At 36.3% G+C, this 23,473-nt stretch overlaps 1 protein-coding gene across 3 annotated transcripts in view; it reads left to right on the top strand.

Moving 5' to 3' along the window:
- Positions 1–15,036, top strand: part of LOC114930055 (uncharacterized) — a 72,319-nt gene extending 57,283 nt beyond the window's left edge. For 2 of the 3 annotated variants that reach the window (XM_085486255.1, XM_085486253.1), the window contains 5 exons: positions 133–333; positions 618–764; positions 4,695–4,909; positions 5,405–5,598; positions 10,704–15,036. In XM_085486255.1, the coding sequence (XP_085342381.1) occupies positions 133–333; positions 618–764; positions 4,695–4,909; positions 5,405–5,598; positions 10,704–10,870 (924 nt within the window). In that variant the 3' untranslated portion in view covers positions 10,871–15,036. The remainder of the gene's footprint in view (positions 1–132; positions 334–617; positions 765–4,694; positions 4,910–5,404; positions 5,599–10,703) is intronic. The other variant, XM_085486254.1, reaches the window with a different exon arrangement.
- The last annotated feature ends 8,437 nt before the right edge of the window (positions 15,037–23,473 follow it).

Genomic DNA, 23,473 nt, shown 5'->3' with positions numbered 1-23,473 from the left:
AGAGTCCCGGTGTTGCGCGCCCCACTGCCGCTAAATTCTTAATTTCTTGAGCGGTTAGCGAGACTCCCGCGTACCAACTCCAGCTTAATTCACTCCACTAACGTTGCCGCTGTGTTCTGTTGCGCACGGCAGATGTTCGTGAGGCTGTTCGTCGACGAAAACCTCGACCGCATCGTGCCGATCTCGAAGCAGCCCAAGGAGAAGATACAGGCTATCATCGACAGTTGCACGAGACAATTCCCCGAGTTCGCCGAAAGGGCTAGGAAGAGGATCCGAACGTACTTGAAGAGCTGTCGAAGAAATAAACGCGGCAGAGAGGGACCTTGGGATACCGTAAGTTTTCCATTTATAATCTCTCGTAAAAAAGATATATAATAAATTAATCGTCTTCTAAAACTTTTCCATTTCGATATTTATATAAAATAAAATTGCTTTTAAATTGCTTTTTTCCCCCAAAATATTTCTCTTCAAATTTACGCTATTCGATTAAAGCCCTTACGTACTTGTTGAAATATTTGCGTCGAATTTTGTCCATAAAATTTCGAGCGTTTTCACGGCATGAGTCAAGCTGCGAGAATGTGTACGCGCATGAGTGTGACGTACGCATTTCTTTTTAGGCCAGACCCACGCCAGCACACTTGACCTCCGTGCAGGCCGAGCAGATTTTGGCAACCGCCTGTGAAAACGAGAGCGACAACGCGAAACGTATGAGAATCGGTCTAGAGCCCGTGTCGCAGCCTATGCCAACTCTTCCGGCCGCTACGGTGAGTAATAATCACACGCGAAGGGAGGGAGGATATACATTATCGCGACTCCGTGAACCCGACAATGTTGTCCCCCAGGCGAATAAGATATTTCGACATCGTTAACTCGGCTAGTAATTACGTGTCGCAACACATTCTCTAGTCTGCGGCGCGTGGACGACGATATATGTATAATAGGGACACCGAAATGCATCACCGATTATATTTAAGGCTCTTTCTCATCGGCCCGGTGCGAGAATTCACACGTGTCTTTACGGACGTTCTTCTACAACTCGTAACGCACGTGCGCGGCTGACTGTAATTAGATGCTACGCGTGCGCAACCTTCGGACGTTCTTGCCGGCGTTACAAAGAACGTGAGATTCATTAATCAACCGATTTTTAGACTCGCGCATGTATCCACGACGCGCTCGGTAAATATATCACAAACTAACGCGAGAAGTAATAACTTATCGCGATAGACAGATGCAAACGTGTGAATCATTTAGAGAAACAAATCAATTACTCGCTGTGATTAAAATTTAATTGTGTGGTATAAAAAATATTTAAACTACTTCAAGTATTTTTTTAATAAAAGCAATAGATAACATCTGATCACATATATATATATGTACCTATACATATGCATATATATCAAATATAAATAAACAAATAAGTAAATAAAATTGTAAACTATAAAAAAAGCATCATCTGCCTCATATTTTCGCTATTGCAGTTTTATCCACAAACGTGTACCAGCGATGCGTATCACGCAGTAGGCGCGTGTACAAATAACGTAACGCACACAGCACACACAGCGTGCTGGCATTTCGATCGATCCTCGTAGAAAGGGGCTACCTAATTGTCCCTTAACTCATTTATACATTCCGTTTCATGCATTCGAATTTCGTCATCGCGCGCGGAAAATCCCATCACTGTGAAAGTAAACACCTCAATAAGCTCGCTTTTTTAGCTCGTCATTTATCTACAGAGCATAGTTGGGTGCGTGTGTATTCGCTATTCTGGCCGACGTAGATATATAATAAAAATATCAAGAGAGTCTAAGAATATTGAATGAACGGGGTAACGTGAAAAATAAATATTACGAGAGGGACGGAAAAAAATTAACGTAAATAAAAGGGAAAATGAGGGGGCGAAAACGAGCGAAGAGGAGACGAGATTTTCGATCGCAGTCTCTCGCATGAAAATTCGACGAGCTCCTGCGCAACGCCCGACAGCGAGAGAGATATACGTGGACGGAGAGCTAGGATTGATATAGGTACCGCGAGAGAGGCCAGTGATAACCCGCGGGTCGCGCACCTCTCCCACTCTGATGCAATCCGCGCATATACAGAGGGCCGGCGACGGCGTAAGCAACCTCGGCCTCATAAAAATGGTCGCGCGTATGCGGAACGGAAGAAACTGAAAATATTCTTGGGAGAAACGCGGACTAGCGCGGCGCGACGCGACGAGAAAGGGAAGGGAAAAAAAGCCGTCGCGGACTTTTGCGCGTCGAAACCGGCGCGCGCTTTCACGCGACGAACAAGGAATATGCCGTCGATCGCACGACGTCCGTAAATTTCGCGGTATATTACGTCAGCTATTCGCCGGACCCAGAGATTTCGTGTTTCGAGGAGTCATCCGGAGCTGGTTCTTTCGGGTTTGAAATCGGATCGATCGCCTCTCTCGATCGATCGCCCGAAAAGCGTCGATCAATATCGCGAATCGTTCTTATTGACGTCACATCTAATTTACGCGGCGAGAATATATTAAACGATTCGGCGAAACAATTACGTCCGCGTTTCGCGGTCTACTTCAATATTGTTCCCCTTAGTTAGCAAAGTGTAATAAGATGGCGCGAAAAAAGCGAGAATAACGCAATAAACGATCTCATCGGTATCTTGCGTAGGTGCGAATGGTAGTCCGTGCCATCCAATTTCGTACGATACGTCGCGCGACTTGTAATCCTCTTTCCCCGGTTGACGAACACGTCGCACTCCCTCACTCTGTCCTCCCCCTTTGCGACACCATCATCTCTCGCACGCAATCGAGAAGCTGAAACGCGCACGCGGTTCCCCAACTTATCATCTACTTTGAAAATCCCCGAGAAGGAAATGGAGAAACAGAAAGAGAGAGAGAGGAAGATCCGATAACCTCTCCGGCGACCTAAACCTAACCCATTAAGGAGAAGACCTCTCCTCTTTCTCTCTCTCTCATATACATATGCCGGGGTTCGTGCGCGTCGGACGAAGCGGCTATCTTGCGCTTCGTGGCCACCTATATAATTGACGTCAACGTACACTGCTGGCCTTTCATAAAAACACCTCCCTGCATCCGTTCTACGCCGCTTGAAGATTTCATTCCTCCGTGCTCTCGTCCCGTCACTCGGACCCTCTTTCCCTCGCTTTCTCTTCTTCTTCGTCCTTCTCCTACTCTCTCTTCGCCAACCCCTCTGTATGCGTTTCATTCGATCTCCTCTCCTTCGTCAAGCAAGTCATCCGTTTCTGTGGTGGAAACGCACATTGCCACCTCTCGGCGTTCATCGCGCGGTTCTTTCTCTTCTGACGGCCCCTGCCTCTCTTTCTCCTCTCTCTCTCTCTCTTCCTCTTTCTTCTTGTTTCCACGAATTAATTTCCTCTCTCGTGAGCTTACTTACTCACACTTGGTCGTTTCGTCCCGACGCATCCGGACGTTCCCTTTTCTTGCTTCTGACATTTCTCCCTCGTGTCAACCCGTTTTTTTCCTCATCCTCCTCAATTCGTTTTGTTCCTTCCTCTTCTCTCGTCGGCCGGGAACGACGTTTTCTGAATCTCGCTCGAGTAAACGCGGACGTTATTGTTATCGTTCGTCGATACGTCGCCAGTAAGGGGCCGCAGGGTGGGGTACAAGCGCACAAGTTTAAGAAGACCGAGAGAAGAAGAAGCAGAAGAGGAAATCCAAGCGAACAAACTGCCGGCGCGCTTTGTTCCGCTCGATTGCTCATAGCGGTGAATACGATCGTGTTCGATGATCGAGATTGTGTCGATAACGAGAGCGGATAGACTATATAATCGGGGCTCAATTAGCTCGTGTCTCGGAACGATCCCCGGGGTTGATGATCGATAATTCGTAAGGCGATCGATAGTGTCCGTGCTGCTTCAGTGATTAGTCACGTGCTTGCGAGACATCGCTTCGTTTATTCTCGGCCAAATATGAGGAAAAAGAATCTACCGGTCGTTCACAAACTGGTTCGCGATCATGATCAAATTCAGCAGGTATTATAGCGGATGTCATAGATCGAGCTATTCTAAGCGTCATCGAACATAATTGCGACATTGAAGCAAAAAGAAGTTGCTTTTTATATCTTATAGGTTCATAAATCTTAAATTCTTTTTTTATTATGTCTATAAGTTATTTATAAGCATCGTATCGGTGTTAGAAGAGCGGAGTGTATAATCAAACCTAATTGAATTAATCTGAAAAATACGTAGGATTGCACCATTTAACCACGGTATTAAAAGATTACGATAGCTTATAGTCGCACTAATAATAAATATATTTTCGATCGGTGTTAGCAAAGTTTAAAGTTAAATCAAGAACAAAAATAATCATTTGTTTGGATATAGAATCTTGCGAATTCAAAATCAATAATCTTAAGCATTCAGTACAAAACTATAATTTTCAAATATGTCAAGACTAAAGTTTCGAGGAAAGATCGATTTTTAAAAAGAGAATTTATAAGTTGAAAAAAAAAAATATATATATATATATATATATATATATATATATATATATGTGTGTGTGTGTGTGTGTATGTATGTTTGCGTACATATAAATTATTTTTAAAAATACACACACGTACATACATATATATTTCACATATGCATAAATTAAATTAGAAAAGATATGATAGTATATAAGATTATAATGACATGTTTTATTGCAATAATGTGTTAATATTTGTTTATTATAGCAAACGGACGTTCGATCAAGTTTGGACCATTTCTCGAGCACGCCGATTAAATCACTTCCGGGTAAAAGGGAGGATACCCCTCCGACATCGCTAACGTCCCTGGCACCTTTAACCAGTTTGGCGAACTTACCGAACAGCACCCTTTCCTCTACGCCGCTGTCGCTCGCATCAGCGTCAAAGTTGCTCACGCCAACGGACAACAAGAGTCTCATGAGGTCAGTACGATGAACTAGTTACGAGGCAAGGCGAATGAAATCCGTGTTTTCTTACTAGCGGCGTAGTAGAATCGAACTCTTATCTATTTTTTTTTTAATTGGCTTGCCTACCAGCATCAAGGCCGATTCGATATAAAGCGCAAAAATAAACGTTTCTCTCGAGTCAAAAATTCTATTCGCGTCAATTTATATTATTGAACCTCGTTAAAAAAAAAAAAATAAGAATAAAAATGAAAGAAGACTATCGTTCTTTCGCTCAGCTTGATTACGATTAGCTCTCTTACTCTCTGAATTACCGTAACCGATTATCGCAATCGGACGCTAAGATTTCCGTCGCCGAGTTCTAGATAAGACTTCGCCTTCGGTCAAAGATCATGGCACAAAAATTCACCGGACGCCTCGTTAAATGGGTGCACGTCCTTAACGGGACGTGAAGCGCTAATCAGCGGCGGCCTTTATCGCTAACGCGCATCTCATTCTCATTACGTTTTTCAGCCAGGCGACGATAGTCAGTTCGTCGACGGTGAATGGTGTCGCCAGTGGCGGTGCACCGACAGCGATGTACAGACCTAACTTCAGCCAGGCGTTCCAACGTGCCGGGCCTACAACGGTACCGCCGACCGGTACCCTCTCATCTGGACTGTACCCGACCCAAAGTTTCTCGGGCCTACTGAGCAACGGTACACAAAGTAATTCGGTTATTGGTGTCTTTAAAAAAAATGCTTTTGCACGCTGTTTATTAACATCCTTAGAAGTTTGCACGCTTTTGCAAGCTGTTATTTTGAGCTGTCTCTTTCCTCGGTTTAATGTCGATAAATATGAGTTTTTATATTTAGATATTAAATTTTTGAAGTTCTTCTTTCATACTTAATCGAAAATTAATTACATAGATTTAATTAAAAAATAATTCTTCGCTCGTCATCTTTGATTTTTGAGATAGTGTTTACTATAATAATATAAGAGTTTTAACAAGGCTCTGTAATATAAATATAAATTTAACGTATAAGACGGGCAACAAGAGCCAAATCGCGGATGACAATGCGTTATCCTAACGAAACTAAATAATTTTTCGTTAGAAATTAAATACCGGTGCACAAGGTCTCGGGTTCGATTCCCGATTCAGTGATTTTCGGATCTATATTTTTCTCTTGCATTCATTTATTTATTTTCCGTAGGGGGGTTAAAGGGGTATTGAAATTAAATCTCAAAATATGAGATTATTTCATATTTAAAATCTTGGCCGTGTCCAAGTAAAAAATTTGGTGCCTTGTGCACCGGTATTTATTTCTAACGAAAAATTATTTAGTTTCGTTAGGATAACGCATTGTCATCCGCGATTTGGCTCTTGTTGGTGTGTGTGAAGTTGGCGTATCATTTTGCGGAAACTCATTATATTTTGAGAGTTCTGACTTCCTTTTTAATAGTTCTAGAGTTCCTGATAGGTAAAACACATAGTTCTGCTCGTTAAAGCCAAAAAATTGCTTAGTGCAAAGTGAGACGCCAACTTCACGCAGCGTCTCACTTTGTCCTACGACATTTTCCGTATCAGAAATGATCAGAAATGAAAAGATCTATAGTTCTACATGAGTTCTAAGAAGAGTTCTACCTTCTAAAAGCAGAAAATATTAATTAAACCAAAATTAAGATGATCGGATATCTGTATCTATAGATGTCGAAGGGAGACGCCAGTCAATTTTTAACAGTTCTGCTTATTATAAAGTAGTTCTCGTATAGTTCTGGGTATGTACGATGAATTTCCAAAGAGTTCTGATAATTAAAACTCTTACAAATTATTTTAATTAATTATTTCACCCGAAAAACGTCTATTTTCGACTGTAAAGGTGAGACGCCAGTCGATTTTCGAGAGTTCTGTTTTTTCTAAAACAGTTCTCGTATAGTATTTGTCATGTACAATGAGTTTCCAAAGAGTTCTGATAATTGAAACTCTTACAAATTATTTTAATTAATTATTTTACCCGAAAAACGCCTATTTTCGACACTAAAGGTGAGACGCCAGTCGATTTTCGAGAGTTCTGTTTTTTCTAAAACAGTTCTCGTATAGTATTAGACATGTACAATGAGTTTCCAAAGAGTTCTGATAATTAAAACTCTTACAAATTATTTTAATTAATTATTTTACCCGAAAAACGCCTATTTTCGACATTAAAGGTGAGACGCCAGTCGATTTTCGAGAGTTCTGTTTTTTCTAAAACAGTTCTCGTATAGTATTTGTCATGTACAATGAGTTTCCAAAGAGTTCTGATAATTAAAACTCTTACAAATTATTTTAATTAATTATTTTACCCGAAAAACGCCTATTTTTCACTCTAAAGGTGAGACGCCAGTCGATTTTCGAGAGTTCTGTTTTTTCTAAAACAGTTCTCGTATAGTATTTGTCATGTACAATGAGTTTCCAAAGAGTTCTGATAATTAAAACTCTTACAAATTATTTTAATTAATTATTTTAGCCGAAAAACGCCTATTTTCCACTCTAAAGGTGAGACGCCAGTCGATTTTCGAGAGTTCTGTTTTTTCTAAAACAGTTCTCGTATAGTATTTGTCATGTACAATGAGTTTCCAAAGAGTTCTGATAATTGAAACTCTTACAAATTATTTTAATTAATTATTTTACCCGAAAAACGCCTATTTTCCACTCTAAAGGTGAGACGCCAGTCGATTTTCGAGAGTTCTGTTTTTTCTAAAACAGTTCTCGTATAGTATTTGTCATGTACAATGAGTTTCCAAAGAGTTCTGATAATTGAAACTCTTACAAATTATTTTAATTAATTATTTTACCCAAAAAACGTCTAATTTCGACTGTAAAGGTGAGACGCGTCTCACCTTTAGAATCGAAAATAGGCGTTTTTCGAGTAAAATAATTAATTAAAATAATTTGTAAGAGTTTCAATTCTCAGAACTCTTTGGAAACTCATTGTACATGACAAATACTATACGAGAACTGTTTTAGAAAAAACAGAACTCTCGAAAATCGACTGGCGTCTCACCTTTAGTGTCGAAAATAGACGTTTTTCGGGTGAAATAATTAATTAAAATAATTTGTAAGAGTTTTAATTATCAGAACTCTTTGGAAACTCATTGTACATGACAAATACTATACGAGAACTACTTTATAATAATCAGAACTGTCGAAAATCAACTGGCGTCTCACCTTTACAGTCGAAATTAGACGTTTTTCGGGTAAAATAATTAATTAAAATAATTTGTAAGTGTTTTAATTATCAGAACTCTTTGGAAACTCAATATACATGTCTAATACTATACGAGAACTGTTTTAGAAAAAACAGAACTTTCGAAAATCGACAGGCGTCTCACCTTTAATGTCGAAAATAGACGTTTTTCGGGTAAAATAATTAATTAAAATAATTTGTAAGAGTTTCAATTATCAGAACTCTTTGGAAACTCATTGTACATGACAAATACTATACGAGAACTGTTTTAGAAAAAACAAAACTCTCGAAAATCGACTGGCGTCTCACCTTTAGAGTGGAAAATAGACGTTTTTCGGGTAAAATAATTAATTAAAATAATTTGTAAGAGTTTCAATTATCAGAACTCTTTGGAAACTCATTGTACATGACAAATACTATACGAGAACTACTTTATAATAATCAGAACTGTCGAAAATCGACTGGCGTCTCACCTTTAGAGTGGAAAATAGGCGTTTTTCGGGTAAAATAATTAATTAAAATAATTTGTAAGAGTTTTAATTATCAGAACTCTTTGGAAACTCATTGTACATGACAAATACTATACGAGAACTGCTTTAGAAAAAACAGAACTCTCGAAAATCGACTGGCGTCTCACCTTTAGAGTGAAAAATAGGCGTTTTTCGGGTAAAATAATTAATTAAAATAATTTGTAAGAGTTTTAATTATCAGAACTCTTTGGAAACTCATTGTACATGACAAATACTATACGAGAACTGTTTTAGAAAAAACAGAACTCTCGAAAATCAACTGGCGTCTCACCTTTACAGTCGAAATTAGACGTTTTTCGGGTAAAATAATTAATTAAAATAATTTGTAAGAGTTTCAATTATCAGAACTCTTTGGAAACTCATTGTACATGACAAATACTATACGAGAACTACTTTATAATAATCAGAACTGTCGAAAATCGACTGGCGTCTCATCTTTACAGTCGAAATTAGACGTTTTTCGGGTAAAATAATTAATTAAAATAATTTGTCTTTTAATTATCAGAACTCTTTGGAAACTCAATATACATGTCTAATACTATACGAGAACTGTTTTAGAAAAAACAGAACTCTCGAAAATCGACTGGCGTCTCACCTTTAGTGTCGAAAATAGACGTTTTTCGGGTAAAATAATTAATTAAAATAATTTGTAAGAGTTTCAATTATCAGAACTCTTTGGAAACTCATTGTACATGACAAATACTATACGAGAACTGCTTTAGAAAAAACAGAACTCTCGAAAATCGACTGGCGTCTCACCTTTAGAGTGAAAAATAGGCGTTTTTCGGGTAAAATAATTAATTAAAATAATTTGTAAGAGTTTTAATTATCAGAACTCTTTGGAAACTCAGTGTAAATGACAAATACTATACGAGAACTGTTTTAGAAAAAACAGAACTCTCGAAAATCGACTGGCGACTCACCTTTAGAGTCGAAAATAGGCGTTTTTCGGGTAAAATAATTAATTAAAATAATTTGTAAGAGTTTTAATTATCAGAACTCTTTGGAAACTCATTGTACATGTCTAATACTATACGAGAACTGTTTTAGAAAAAACAGAACTCTCGAAAATCGACTGGCGTCTCACCTTTAGTGTCGAAAATAGACGTTTTTCGGGTGAAATAATTAATTAAAATAATTTGTAAGAGTTTCAATTATCAGAACTCTTTGGAAACTCATTGTACATGACAAATACTATACGAGAACTACTTTATAATAATCAGAACTGTCGAAAATCAACTGGCGTCTCACCTTTACAGTCGAAATTAGACGTTTTTCGGGTAAAATAATTAATTAAAATAATTTGTAAGTGTTTTAATTATCAGAACTCTTTGGAAACTCAATATACATGTCTAATACTATACGAGAACTGTTTTAGAAAAAACAGAACTCTCGAAAATCGACTGGCGTCTCACCTTTAGTGTCGAAAATAGACGTTTTTCGGGTGAAATAATTAATTAAAATAATTTGTTAGAGTTTTAATTATCAGAACTCTTTGGAAATTCATCGTACATACCCAGAACTATACGAGAACTACTTTATAATAAGCAGAACTGTTAAAAATTGACTGGCGTCTCCCTTCGACATCTATAGATACAGATATCCGATCATCTTAATTTTGGTTTAATTAATATTTTCTGCTTTTAGAAGGTAGAACTCTTCTTAGAACTCATGTAGAACTATAGATCTTTTCATTTCTGATCATTTCTGATACGGAAAATGTCGTAGGACAAAGTGAGACGCTGCGTGAAGTTGGCGTCTCACTTTGCACTAAGCAATTTTTTGGCTTTAACGAGCAGAACTATGTGTTTTACCTATCAGGAACTCTAGAACTATTAAAAAGGAAGTCAGAACTCTCAAAATATAATGAGTTTCCGCAAAATGATACGCCAACTTCACACACACCTCTTGTTGCCCGTCTTATACGTTAAATTTATACTATAATAATGTTCAAAAATTCAATAAGAGATACGATTGAACATATATTTTTTAACATAGTATATGTATATGCATGCTTCGATGAATCACGATGTTTATATAATTTACGATCGATTTTTAAATCCGTTATCTTTGCAGGACCGACGGATCTTAGCATGAAGAACACGAAGCCACTGTTAAGTCACAAGTTGAACGCGACGGAAATGACCGCGGTGAGGCAACTAATAACTGGATATCGGGAATCCGCCGCCTTTTTGCTCAGATCTGCCGATGAATTGGAACAACTATTGCTCCAGCAACCATAGAGCTATCTTTATATGACCAGCGCTCAACCGCTTGGCTCATAATCACAATAATCGAGAAAGCGATGCGAGTATACCATACTATGAGCACTACGAGCTCTATTTGATCATCGAGAGTAACGTTGAAGTCAGCGTAGATTCATTGATAGTACTTCAAGGTCGTTTGTACTCTGTCGGCAATGTGACTTTCAATATAAATTTACCCTCTGCTGCAAAGGTCTCTGGACCACTTGCGCTAAAAGGATCGATTCAATCTGACAAGACGAGAGTGCAAAATCTTATTTACATGAGGAACTAATTCGAGAATAATGTATCAGAAATTAATCGGAGTTACTTCATAATAAACAGAAAAGATTTCTTTGACAAAAAGATAGAAATCGAGTTTGAGAAATGGCGACGCAAGGCTCATATTCCTCTCTAAATACATCCTGTTCGAATAGTTTCCTTAACTCTAGAATTAGAAATGTGTCGTGGCAACGCGCGTAATAAAATATTAATTTTTTATTCATTTTCTATTTTTCTTAAAAATAAAGTTCTCTCTAAAAAGAAGCGACGCTTATGCGAAACAGTCATAGTTTATTAAAAGTGGCAAATATAAAATTATATACACATACAATATGTATATGTATACTTATATTTTTGGTACTTTTAGAATCAAACTATGATAATTCGCATAAAGATTGCTCTTTTTCAACAGTGGAAATCTTTCATCGCAATTTCAATCTTGATTTTTGTTGTATATTTGCATTAAAAAAATCTTTTCATGTTTATTACGAAGTAACTCCAAAGAGTAAAAGAATGAAATAAATTTCTCTAACTCTATTGTATATGTACATATATAAAATAAAAAATAGAGTACTTATAAAAACTATTTTTTATTTTATATTTTATTTTATATATATATATATCATATATATAAAATAAAACGTATAATTTTTTCTAGGGAGAACTCTATTTTTCTCTCTGAGAAAAAAATAAAAGGACAAAAAAAAATGCATATTTCATTACGTGTGTCGCCACAACACATTTCTAATTTTAGACTTAGGGAAATTATTCGAACAGGGTGTACATAAAAAGGATGAAATATTTACTTAATTATTGATAAGCTTAAAGGATGACTGTAATGAATTAAGAGTAAGGAAGATATTGAGAAAGCTTGCGGATGACAAGCCATTTGAAAGCATGTACTATTTCCTAACAAAAATGGACGAAGCGTCCCAGAACATTTTCCTCTTTAAAGTCAGGTGACGTGCTTGCAGTTTTTCCTATTCAGATTCGTAAGCTTCGAAAAAGAGTTCGTGAGCTCTATAATTCTACTACAAGTATATTCACCGTTTCGATGATGGCTAATGAAAAAGCTGTCGCGTGTTCTTATAAGAAGCTAATTTCGCTAATCTATTTGTTATCGTTATGTACATATGACGTAAATTATATATGATACAAATAGTTACTCTCACGCGAAAGAACGTCGATACTCCTCAAGAGAGCGCGATTAATTCGCGCGAGTGAATTGCACTATTCACTTCGAAATTGGCGAGTACATAGAATTTTCAGAAATCGATTCAGAAAAAAATATAAAATGACGTGAGAGAAAGAGAGATATGTATTTTAAAGAGATTATCATAAATTTTCGCCATTTTTGAAGTAAATAGATCAAGAAGATTTTACGAGAGTCATAACATACGTGTACATACATAAAAAGAAATGCGTTCATGCATTGATACACGTGTATATAATAAGTAGATTACAAGACAAGATGAATTTTTTATTGGCGACGCGTCAGAGGCTTCGTCAAAGAAAATAAATTAGTTGATTAATTGATTAACGATAATTGTACAATGTGGTCGTAATATAGTCAGACCAGAGACGAAGGAGCGTAGTGATCGAGAATATAATTTCGGGACCATCTTGTCACGATCGGACAATACGTTATAATCGTATTCGTGGTCTCCGGACGCATCACTGTGTTACCAAAGAACATTATAATTATTATCGTTAACGTACCTATAATGTATCTGTAATGTAAGGCGTTCTTCTTCTTTCGTGTTCTTTTTTAAGCAATATTTTTTTTTAAAGAAAAGTATAAAAAATTATTTTCTTAGCTGACTAAAATAATTTGAAGATAAATGTGACATCCGTTTGTGGACGTGATAACTGTATATGTCATCTCTGATTATGAATTTATCTATTATTTTTCTTATTATCATTAACATTGTTACACTGCTATGATAATTATCGATATTATATTTTTATTATTATCGTCATTATACCGTCATCTAACATGATTATCATCATCACGATATTGATTGCAAATCTCAAAGAGCAAGAAGATAAAGCGAGATATTTCTACGGATATTTCGCTCTGTCTTTCAATAGTTTCAATGTCATTTTCCACAGAAAAATTTCCGCTTGTTAAGTCTACACTTTGTCATTGTTTTGTAAATAGTTTATATACATTGTCGGAGTACATATACAGATTATAGATATTAAGTTGTTTAAGAAACTAGGCGTAAGAAAAGAATATATATAAATATAAATATAAATATATATATTTATAAACATATGTATTTATATTTACATACATATATATATATATATATATGTAAATGTAAAATATCTTTATGCGAATGAGATTTTGCTAATTGCTATCACCGTTGAACTTCAAATGCATTCCAATGGGAGCAAAGCAAATAGAAAAGTATATGGAGAGAATACTGAAAAAAGATATGAAGTTAGACAGAGAAAGAGAGAGAATGTTATTAGAAAGAAAAAAACATGAGAAAGAGAGAGAGAGAGAGAGAGAGAGAGAGAGAGAGAGAGAAGTGAGGGAAATGTACGTGTATTTGTGTGAATGGCATATATGCACGATCGCTGAACGTGCGCTCATCGAAGGTTCTATAGGAATCACGACTTTAATTGAGAAAAAGCGAGAAAAAGTACTTCCTTTTTCCTTTTGCGTTTTGCGAGCAGATCACCACGGCGAAAAGCGCCCGCCGTCGCGCGATTAAACTCTAATAATAATGTTTGCGGCACATTTGATGAGAGACATAACCGAATAAAGCGTTTCAATTGGAATTAGTTTTTACTCTTCAATCACTTCAAACTCGAATGATACTTGCGATGACGATGCAAGCGCATCGCGTCGAATACAATTTTTCGTCCATATACCGTAGTAGTCGGACATCTCTCTAATCGACACAGTGCAATAGTCTATAGCGATACCGTGTATTAACAGTCGTCGTCACGATCATGCTTTTATCATGCACGACGTAAATAGTCTCACAGCTCAACCATCCCCTTCCTTTAACGCATTTCCGTATTTATCTTATTAATTTCAAGCAGGCATCATACTTCTTTACGAATATAAGCTATCAACAGTTCATATCTTACCGCTAGCATTGTACATTTATATGTAATCCACCTCTCAGACCTTTATAGCTACATAATCGCGAGGACCGAGCTCCGTTTTGCGAACTACATATTTCTCCCTTCCCCCGCAAATCCGACTAGCAATAATGTTCACTGCGCGCTCTGCTAATAATTGATACTTATATAATTATGCTTCGACGAATCTGTCATTCATAAAATTCGTAAAGCAATGAATTGAAAAGAATATTATATTGAATGTTATTCTCGACTGAAAAATGAGAATCGAATTTGATCATGTTCATCGATAACGTTGCTCGTTTTGGGGAAAATCCGGATCCACGACACATCCGAAATACGGAGTAAAAGGAAAAGGGAAAGACGAAGGAGATAGAAAAGGACATTATAGATACCGAAGAAACTTACTCTGTTCTTTTATCCTATGTTCGATAAAAAAAAAAGTGTCCGTCGTGTGTACCTTAATTCGCCTACGCGGAAGTGCAGTTCATATATAGTCGCGAATCGGTGTATATTGATTAAAGAAAAAAAATATGTATTTGTTCCTAAAGAAATGATAAGAGTAGTATAATATAATATAGGTACTATAAAAAAATATTAATATTAATAATACCGATAATTTGATGGTACTTTTCTTATAAGTAACATTATACATTATTACGATTATTGTAGAGTTGGTACGGTTCTTGAGGATGCCTTGCCTGTAAATGTAACTCACGTTAAATGAAAAAAAAATCTTATTACCTTGTAAATGTTTTACCAAATATAATCGATTATTCAACTTATACTTTGATCCTGGTTCTTTTAATTGTTCAGCGTTCCTATCTGCGTCAACGTTTCGACAAGATTTATGATTCGATATAAATTATTTTTCTTTCTTTTTCTTCTCTTTTTTTTTTTTTTGTCATCCGTTGGTCTTTTCGCTTGACTAACGTCGGCGAAAAAATCTCGTAAGGCCGCGGTCTGTACACGGTCATAAATATCTCGAACGCATGCATAATCGCGGCGCCTTTAAATGCGACGAGCAATCGACCCGATAATGTATTATGTGCATACGTTTGAACGAAATGGAAAGCAATGGAAAGTTGAATAAGTACCGGTGCGCCGCAAGATCACGATCTTGGCCGGATTGTGAAACTCTACCTACTCGCAACAATGTGGTAAAAGTTAAAGTTTATTATGCCCATTCATTTGCATTTTTCAGAAATTTTTATTGTTTATTTTATACGCACCAAATAAGAAATTTGCATCATATTGCCGATATTAATAATCTAATATTAATAATCTAAAACTTAATTATTAAATTTTATTGTCGAATATATATTTTTATTGCAATTTCTTCGTTTACGTAAAGAATATTACTGAAAAGTATAAGCAGTAAACAAAGTATATAATATCATTTAATTAAAATCGCTCAGCATATTTCAGCATATGGATCTGAGAAATGATATCAATCTGCGATATATAGTCTTATACAACACACAATGAAAAGTCAAACGAATAGTCGGCGCGATCTTTGATGCGAAAAGATTGCGAAATGGCAATTCCCTCAACAGAGCAACTTAAATCGCATTTGGCAGGCCGCATCGTTACGAATGTTTCGCTCCATTGATTCTTTGGCCAACAATTGTTCCTCTGATATTTTTAAATTCATTGACATTAAAATAAAAAATAAAATATTTGAAATAATCTCTATATAGAAGAATATAATAAAATAATAAACGCATTTTTTAAAATTATCGCGATGTTTCTAGCAATGATTAATAGTGTAAAATTTATTTAATCTAACATCTAATATTGGAATATGAAATTAATATAAATATATTTTTTGTTAATTTTTACTTCTTCAAAGACAATGACAAAATCTGTATAAAATGCATCGAGCACAGAAATTTATTGTTCACATTTGTGCGATTTCGATATGCGGTCTTGTGAGACATGTCGGATCGTGTAATGGACGAGTGTAATCATTTACCATCATTTTCGAAAAATAGCTTTTGACCAAGAGTTTATTCTAGCAGACGAGCGACGCAAAATCTCACGTAAAGTGCGTGCGTACACGCACAATCGATCCGTGTGTTTCGAGATATCAGAACGATGAGTTTCGCCTCTTCGTCAAGAATCGTAATGCCGTTTTCTGCGCCAAGTTTTACGGAGTAAATTTTATCGAGTATCGGTTACCAGCAATGCATCACGAACTTTAGAAGGTTTTTGCATTCAAATGTCTCGCGAGTTTCATGAGAATGTCGTATCTACTATAAACCAAATAGTTCGAGCATGCACGATTTTATGAAATCAAACACGCGAGCACGCTCGTTAGATTTTTTCACGTCAATCGATTTGTCCTAGTGATAATTTATTAAAAAAAAAATTAATAACACATCTTTTGCATGTCATAATGAATAATCAATCTTTCAATGCAAACTTTTTCTTTATAATAAAAAGATTTTAAATTTGCATGCTTGATTTGACCAAGGATAAAGATTAACTATGTAGAACAACGACCATGCTCTCTATTGACGACCTCATAACTACGCCCAAGTAGGACGGTCAGCTTGTAAGCAAGTGCAAGTTTGTATAATTAAACTGCTCGGGAATGTAGCCGCAACGAGAACAACACGTATTAAAATTCACACGTGACCGCGTCGCGGCGAGCAAACAAACATTCACACGCTACTCATGACACGTGTATTCAACCTGAAGAGGCGGCGGTCTGTCACGTAAGTGCACCGGGGTCAGTGTGTTTTCTACGACCGTCGAAAGCCGTGGATAAGGACATCCACGACTATAAATATATCTGTGTGTTCATCTCCCTTCTAGATGTAGAAACTTGTATTGCATGTATTGGTGTGCGTGCACGTGTGTACAGACCGACGAAATAATGTGTAACACACTTGCCCTCGGTTACATCGGGCAAGATGTACGCGATCGTAACAAATATCTTTGTAGAAATAATTTCTTTCTCACGCACCGATGAAACTAATGTGTCCGGCAGGATCAGCGAGATCATCTCTTTCGGAGGATGATCCTGGAGTAATATGTAATTTTTTATTCTATTAATTGATTCTCAAAGCGAAATGTGAAATAATAAGCGCAAAAAATCTTGTCGAGAGCAGCATAATTATATGTATAAGATTTTTACATATATTTTTATATTCACAATATTTTTTGCATATACAATATATAATATTCATTAGACTCAAAGACACATCGTTAATAATAATATGTCAAGATTTCACATATTCTTCACACATTTTTCTTTTATGTAATAACAATATTTTATTTTTATGTATAATTATATATTATTTTCACACCGAGTTAATTAAAAGATATCATTTTATATTAATATAACGTGTCTGTAAATAATCATTAAATTAACATTTATTATCAATCTCATTTTCATAACTTGTATATATATTATTTTAAATTATGATCGACGAGCTATATATATTGTTTATTGCGGAAATCGTAATAAGATCTCATTAGAAATGAGCAATAATTGTGCATTATACGCGATTAATTAATTAATTAATATTTATAACGAGATTCGCTTTCATGTCACACCAACGTAATAATAAGATCGATAATCGCGGAATAATTACCTGAGTATTTATTAACGAGTATATAGAAATATATACCAACAATAGATTACTGTAACATCAATAGTGCTTTTGTAAAATTAGCACTATATTTTTAAAATTTATATACATATATAATTAATAGAGCCATTACTTCTCTATCGTTATAATTCTATTAATTATATGAAAAATTTGAAAATAAAGTGTTAATTTCACAAAGATAACATCAATAATGTCATGTGTCATTTTAATAGAAAACCAAGAAGCGTAAAAGCTTTATCGTTGTCTCAGTTACATTGTTTCTAAATTTTTTAATTTATCGTGAGATAATTTTGTTCGTGAGATTTCTTGCGCAAATAAATCTACAGCACGGAATATCAACAATAATGAGACATTTCGAGGATATTTTAATATCTGATTTTTCATTGAATGTTGAGAGTTTGTTAAGGTATTTCTATGTACATCATGCAGAATATTTTCACATTTACGTCCCGCAATTCACTCCCAGGTGCTACTATAATAATATCACCACTTCCATTGCGCTTGGCGCAGCCGCGAGCGCGATTTCAGCCTTGTGTGATTCTAATGCGCTATGCGAGATTTTTACCTAAACAGCCACATTTTCCCGGAAAAATAGAAAATAGCGATCTCGAAGAATGTTAAACCTTTTTGTGAAGCATAGCGAAAGTAGTTATTCGTGATCTCTAAATTAGTTGTATGCGTATGTGTATATGTGTATTAAATGTGAAAAGAGAAAAAAGAGAAAGAAGAAGAAAAGAGGATAGAAAATTTCCTTTAATGAAAGTTTTAATAGCACTTTTTCAAATAAATAATTTTCCTTGCCGAATAATATATTTCAAAGAAAATCGAAAGTGTTCATATCAGAATCGGTTAAAACTAGCTAGGTAAGTAATGTCAAGAAAATTACGAAATTGGATAAAATAAAAACGAAGAAAATATCAGCGGGAGAGAGAAAATTAAAAAATGTCCAACATTCATCAATACGTTATCAATGACTTGAATCAAATTTGCCGAAGGCAATACATTTTAAAATGTCTCGCTATGAGGTTAGTTGATCGGCTACCGGTTAGTTGATCGGCCGACACCAATCACGATTAATTTTAACTGACAATCAACGTACGTATCGAACGTTTACCGAAAGACGAAACCGCTTATTAAATCTATCTTTAACGTCTGTACATTATTTGATAATTTGATGCCTCATAATTGTGCAAATTCTACCACAGGTAAAAATCGCTCAATCACCTTCGTGGGACCCCAAATCATTCAAAGAAGGATCACGTCAAGATCATCGTGCTGGGTAAGACGGTGATTATAAGGTACGAATTTGCACCGCGCGATAAGTTCGTGCTGCTGTTCAAGTGAGTACAACAAACTCGCTTTCGTTTAACAGCCGGATAAATTTCTCGACGCCGCATCTTCTCTTCCTCTCCTTTGCGAAGGTCGCGTAAATTATCTAAAATTATGTAATATAGCAACATCACGCAAATCCTGTTTTCGCTTCTAACTTTACGTCATCGTTCGAGGAATTCGTCTACTTCCTAACATCACTTTTATTATCAATCATAAAATCATTAAATTGTTTCAGGTTTTTTGAATTTGTTTTTACTAATAAATATTTTATATTATACAATTACGTAATAAATATCCAGCAAAATCTTAAGTGCTCGAAAAGAAAAATTAAAATATATTAAAACGAATACAAGCTCGATTTTACAACGCCTTATATTAGAACGCCTCGGTTGCAGATTTGATTGAACTGCGATAAATATAACGGACACGCCTGCGGCGTATGTTTTTTGTTATACTAATCAGAAGAAGCTGACGAATTTATTTGCTTAGTGCCGGCTAGGCAGCATGCGTAATATAAAGGCTATGGTAGCCGACTCATTAATCGTCCGTCATAGTCGTAATAAGCCCTTAAGCTTTCCGCGAGACCGCTACTTATGAGTAACTGCTATTCCGGAGGCATCATAAGCCTCGGGAATCTCGAATATCCTGCGAATTCCTGTGTCCTTGCGTAGAGGAACGCGCGCAAGGATGAAGTGTGCACGTGTCCCGCCGATAACTAATCGCGGTAATTAGTCCGCTTAATAAATAAAATCCGTAGGACGTGTTATGCCGGATTGCCGGGATTTAGTCGCACGATCGATCACGTGAGTATAAGGCCTTTAAGATCCTCTGCCAAGAGAGGTCACCGTGTGTACGATCGACTACGTAAAGGATTCTTCCTTATATTATTTTTTTTCTCGTGTGCGCATGAGGTTCTTGACCGCTGGACTTTGCCGAATTTTACGAGAAATTTTTGACAATCGATTAAAGACATACATAAGTTAGTAATAATTTTTTCACTAGTCATTTGAAATGTGTTAAAATAAATAAATAATTGAGACAAGTATATAATTGTACTTTTTTAACGAATTCTAATAAAAGAGATTTTGGGAGAGAAGATTAGATCATTCTCTTAATTAGATTTTAACATTGAGTACATTTCTGATATTTCTTCGATTTGCTGTTCTTGTTAAAATAATTAATTAAAATATAATGAAAGATAGTATTAATTTCCCAATACTTAAAACATTTCTATAGATACGCCGTATGGAAATAAATGATAATTAATACGCGAGATAGATAAATCTCATTGGGATATCCCGAAGCCGCAATTTTATTCCAGGCGTTAATTACAAATCAATCATGTGCGCGCGGCGGCGGAATTCTTTTCGAGCGAGATTATATTAACGCCCGGAATAATACAACGCACACCGGGAAGTATGCATGGCGCCGACAAATGAGATTAATGGCCGCCGAATACGGCGGGTTGTTGCACTCGCAATTAAAGTCCGTTAATAAAGCACCGGAGGCAAATCGTTTCGCGTTCAACGGAATGTGAAAGTAGATAAGTCGCGACGACTAGTCGTGTACCTTGTGCCGGTCTCGATGGCGCGCGGTGAACCTCATTATCGCACGTGCGAGAGGAGGGAGCAGAGGGAGTGTTTCAGACTTAATTGAGATTAGTTTCGTTAACGGATTACGACCAGACCAGTTCCAACGTCCCGCGTGCAAATGTCATTATCACGATCAACAATTCGCCGGGCGTACTCGCTATGCAGGCTAATTAAAATACGATCCTAAATCTGCAAGATTATAACTTTTTCATCTTCGTAATATCCATCTATAAATATGTCGATAAAATTAGCGTAGACGATAAGACCGGGCAATAACACGTTATGCGATATCATGTTATGCAAGCCTCGTTATTTTATGATTTAATTCAAAACTAATTAATTAATTATAACTCTTGTCACAACATAATTAGCTGATAATATTATTAAAGAAATATATAAATATATGTGTGTGTGTGTATCATATTGAAGAAACGATACTTCCTTGAATAATTTTTTTAAAACGCATTGCAGCTGATTGGAAACTCGCGGCCCACGCAACGACTGCTTAAGTTATTTATATCATCTTGTCGCGGAAAAATATTAAAATACTTTCTACCGTCGTAACGTAATCGTATATCAGAAAAGTGGATGTCGTATATTAGAAGCCGGCAAGAGCGGCGACGGCGTTTCTCGTGATGGCGTGACTCCGGCGCTATCGCATGGCAACCTTGCCGTGCATTATCGCCGATTAATAAGCCCTACGTTCTAAGAAAGCACCTCGGGGTTACGTACTTACTCGACATGTATCGTTCGTGGATTATCGCTACGAAGGAAAGGAAGGGAGATACTCCGGTCTTTAACATCTCTCGCGTGAGAGAGAACGGTTGATTGCGGAACTCTTGACGGAAATTTTGAGTTTCGGAAATCTCCCAGCTATACCTAATCTTAATCTGCCCCGGCCGGCAAATTTTCATTTCGTACTTCGCAAAGTTGCTTCGCGAGAAAACGCGATTTCGAAATCGACATCCTGCACAGATATCTACATGATTACGATGAGAACGAGTTACATATGAATAGAAAGTTTACATCGTAAATTCTACTATAAAAATATACGATTTCCGTGAATTTTTATTCGAATAAAATATAAATTACGTAAATAAACGAGAGATCCTAATAAATTTCAATCGGCAAAAAGATACGCGAATCTTCAACCGCAATAAAATCCCATCTCGGACTCGCGTGTATATATTTTTAACTCCTATTTCGTAAAAATCATAATTTACGTTCCGCAAAAAGCGACGGAGTTTAATGATCGAAGCAACGCCGGTCGCTTCCGTCGTCGTAAATTACGATGACCGATTCTCGAAGAGACCCTTAGCGCGCGCATCGTGCAAGTCCGACCTTCTCGCACGCTCCCTCATCGAGGACTCGGCGAAATAATCGACCACGTTCCTGCGTTCCATGTACGCCGGCGGTGGTGGTGATGGCAACTCCTTTGGGCGGGGTGAGTACACTGTACAGTTAGGATTTCGAAGAGGCGAAGAACATAATGAGAGAAACGTGCTGCCCTCTGACCCGCGAGGCGCATTGCGGCTCGACTGCACCCTTGCCCATATATTCGTATTCGAAAGACGAAATTCTCGTTACGTGCGATAACGAGAATAACTAGAGAGGCCTCTGTCTGATATGAAGCTAAAGTGTATCGAGATGACATGGGAATCCAAGTTTGGAGTTGATTAAACGAGAAACTCGCCACGGAGATATTATCTTTACCGTCATGCACGAGAGACCAGTTTTTCCGCAAGAAAATATCTTGCAGCGAAGAAGCAATTAATTTGTTTTTTATAGAAAAAATTACGTATGCTGAAATGTGAGGCAGAATTTATTTGCCATAAAACTGAATAATTAACATCATCTGTGAAGGATGATGAAAACAGTTTAGATATGGATTGAAAAGAAAACTAGTTTCCTTTTTTAGATTAAATAGAAAACTTAAGAAAGAATTTAAATGTATAAATAACCCAAGATCTTAGTTCTCTGAGATCTTATAAAGACTGGACTATAATTATATCTGCAATACCGATACTCGTGTCGATTAATTAATATTGGAGAGACTGGGGCAGGACCGGGGCGACCAGTCTCTCTCTCTCGAGAAGAACTTTGTCGTTAAAGAATTTCTCGACGTATCTTCTCCGGTCAGTTATCGTAAACGTAGTGAACTGGTATGATTTTTATTCAATACAATATCGAGTTATCTGCGCTCGTTATCGCCGAAGAATATTTATAGCAGTATGATATTCCTGGAAAGAGATATTCCCGGTGAATAAAAAATAGAATAAAAAATAAATTTATTAGTCAAAGATATTATATTTTATAGAGATTAAATTTATAAGAAAAAAATCTTATATTATGGTAATCACTTAACAAGTGTAATAAAATAAGATTAACGAACGTTTCAATTTGGAAATGTCTCGTTTATATCTTTTTTTCTCGTTATGTTTATGAGTGATCTTTTTGTCGAAGCCTTGATGACATGCTACTTTCGTATGCAAACTATCTGAGATAATTTGCCTGTATGAAGTTAGCCCCCCATTTTTCGAATTTTAAAATTTTAAAGGTTGTTCCAGGTTGTTCTAGACTTGTTCTAAATTGTTCCAAAAGATCAAATTTAAAAAATAAAAATTTTCGCGAAAAATGGAAAAAAACGATTTTTTGACCTGGCCCCCCATTTTTCGAAA

The sequence above is a fragment of the Nylanderia fulva genome, unplaced genomic scaffold (assembly GCF_048542155.1).
Source record: "Nylanderia fulva isolate GAGA-0341 unplaced genomic scaffold, ASM4854215v1 Scaffold41, whole genome shotgun sequence".
Lineage (NCBI taxonomy): Eukaryota > Metazoa > Arthropoda > Insecta > Hymenoptera > Formicidae > Nylanderia > Nylanderia fulva.
The sequence above is the reverse complement of the archived record's forward strand: the minus strand, read 5'-3'. Positions and strand labels throughout refer to the sequence as shown.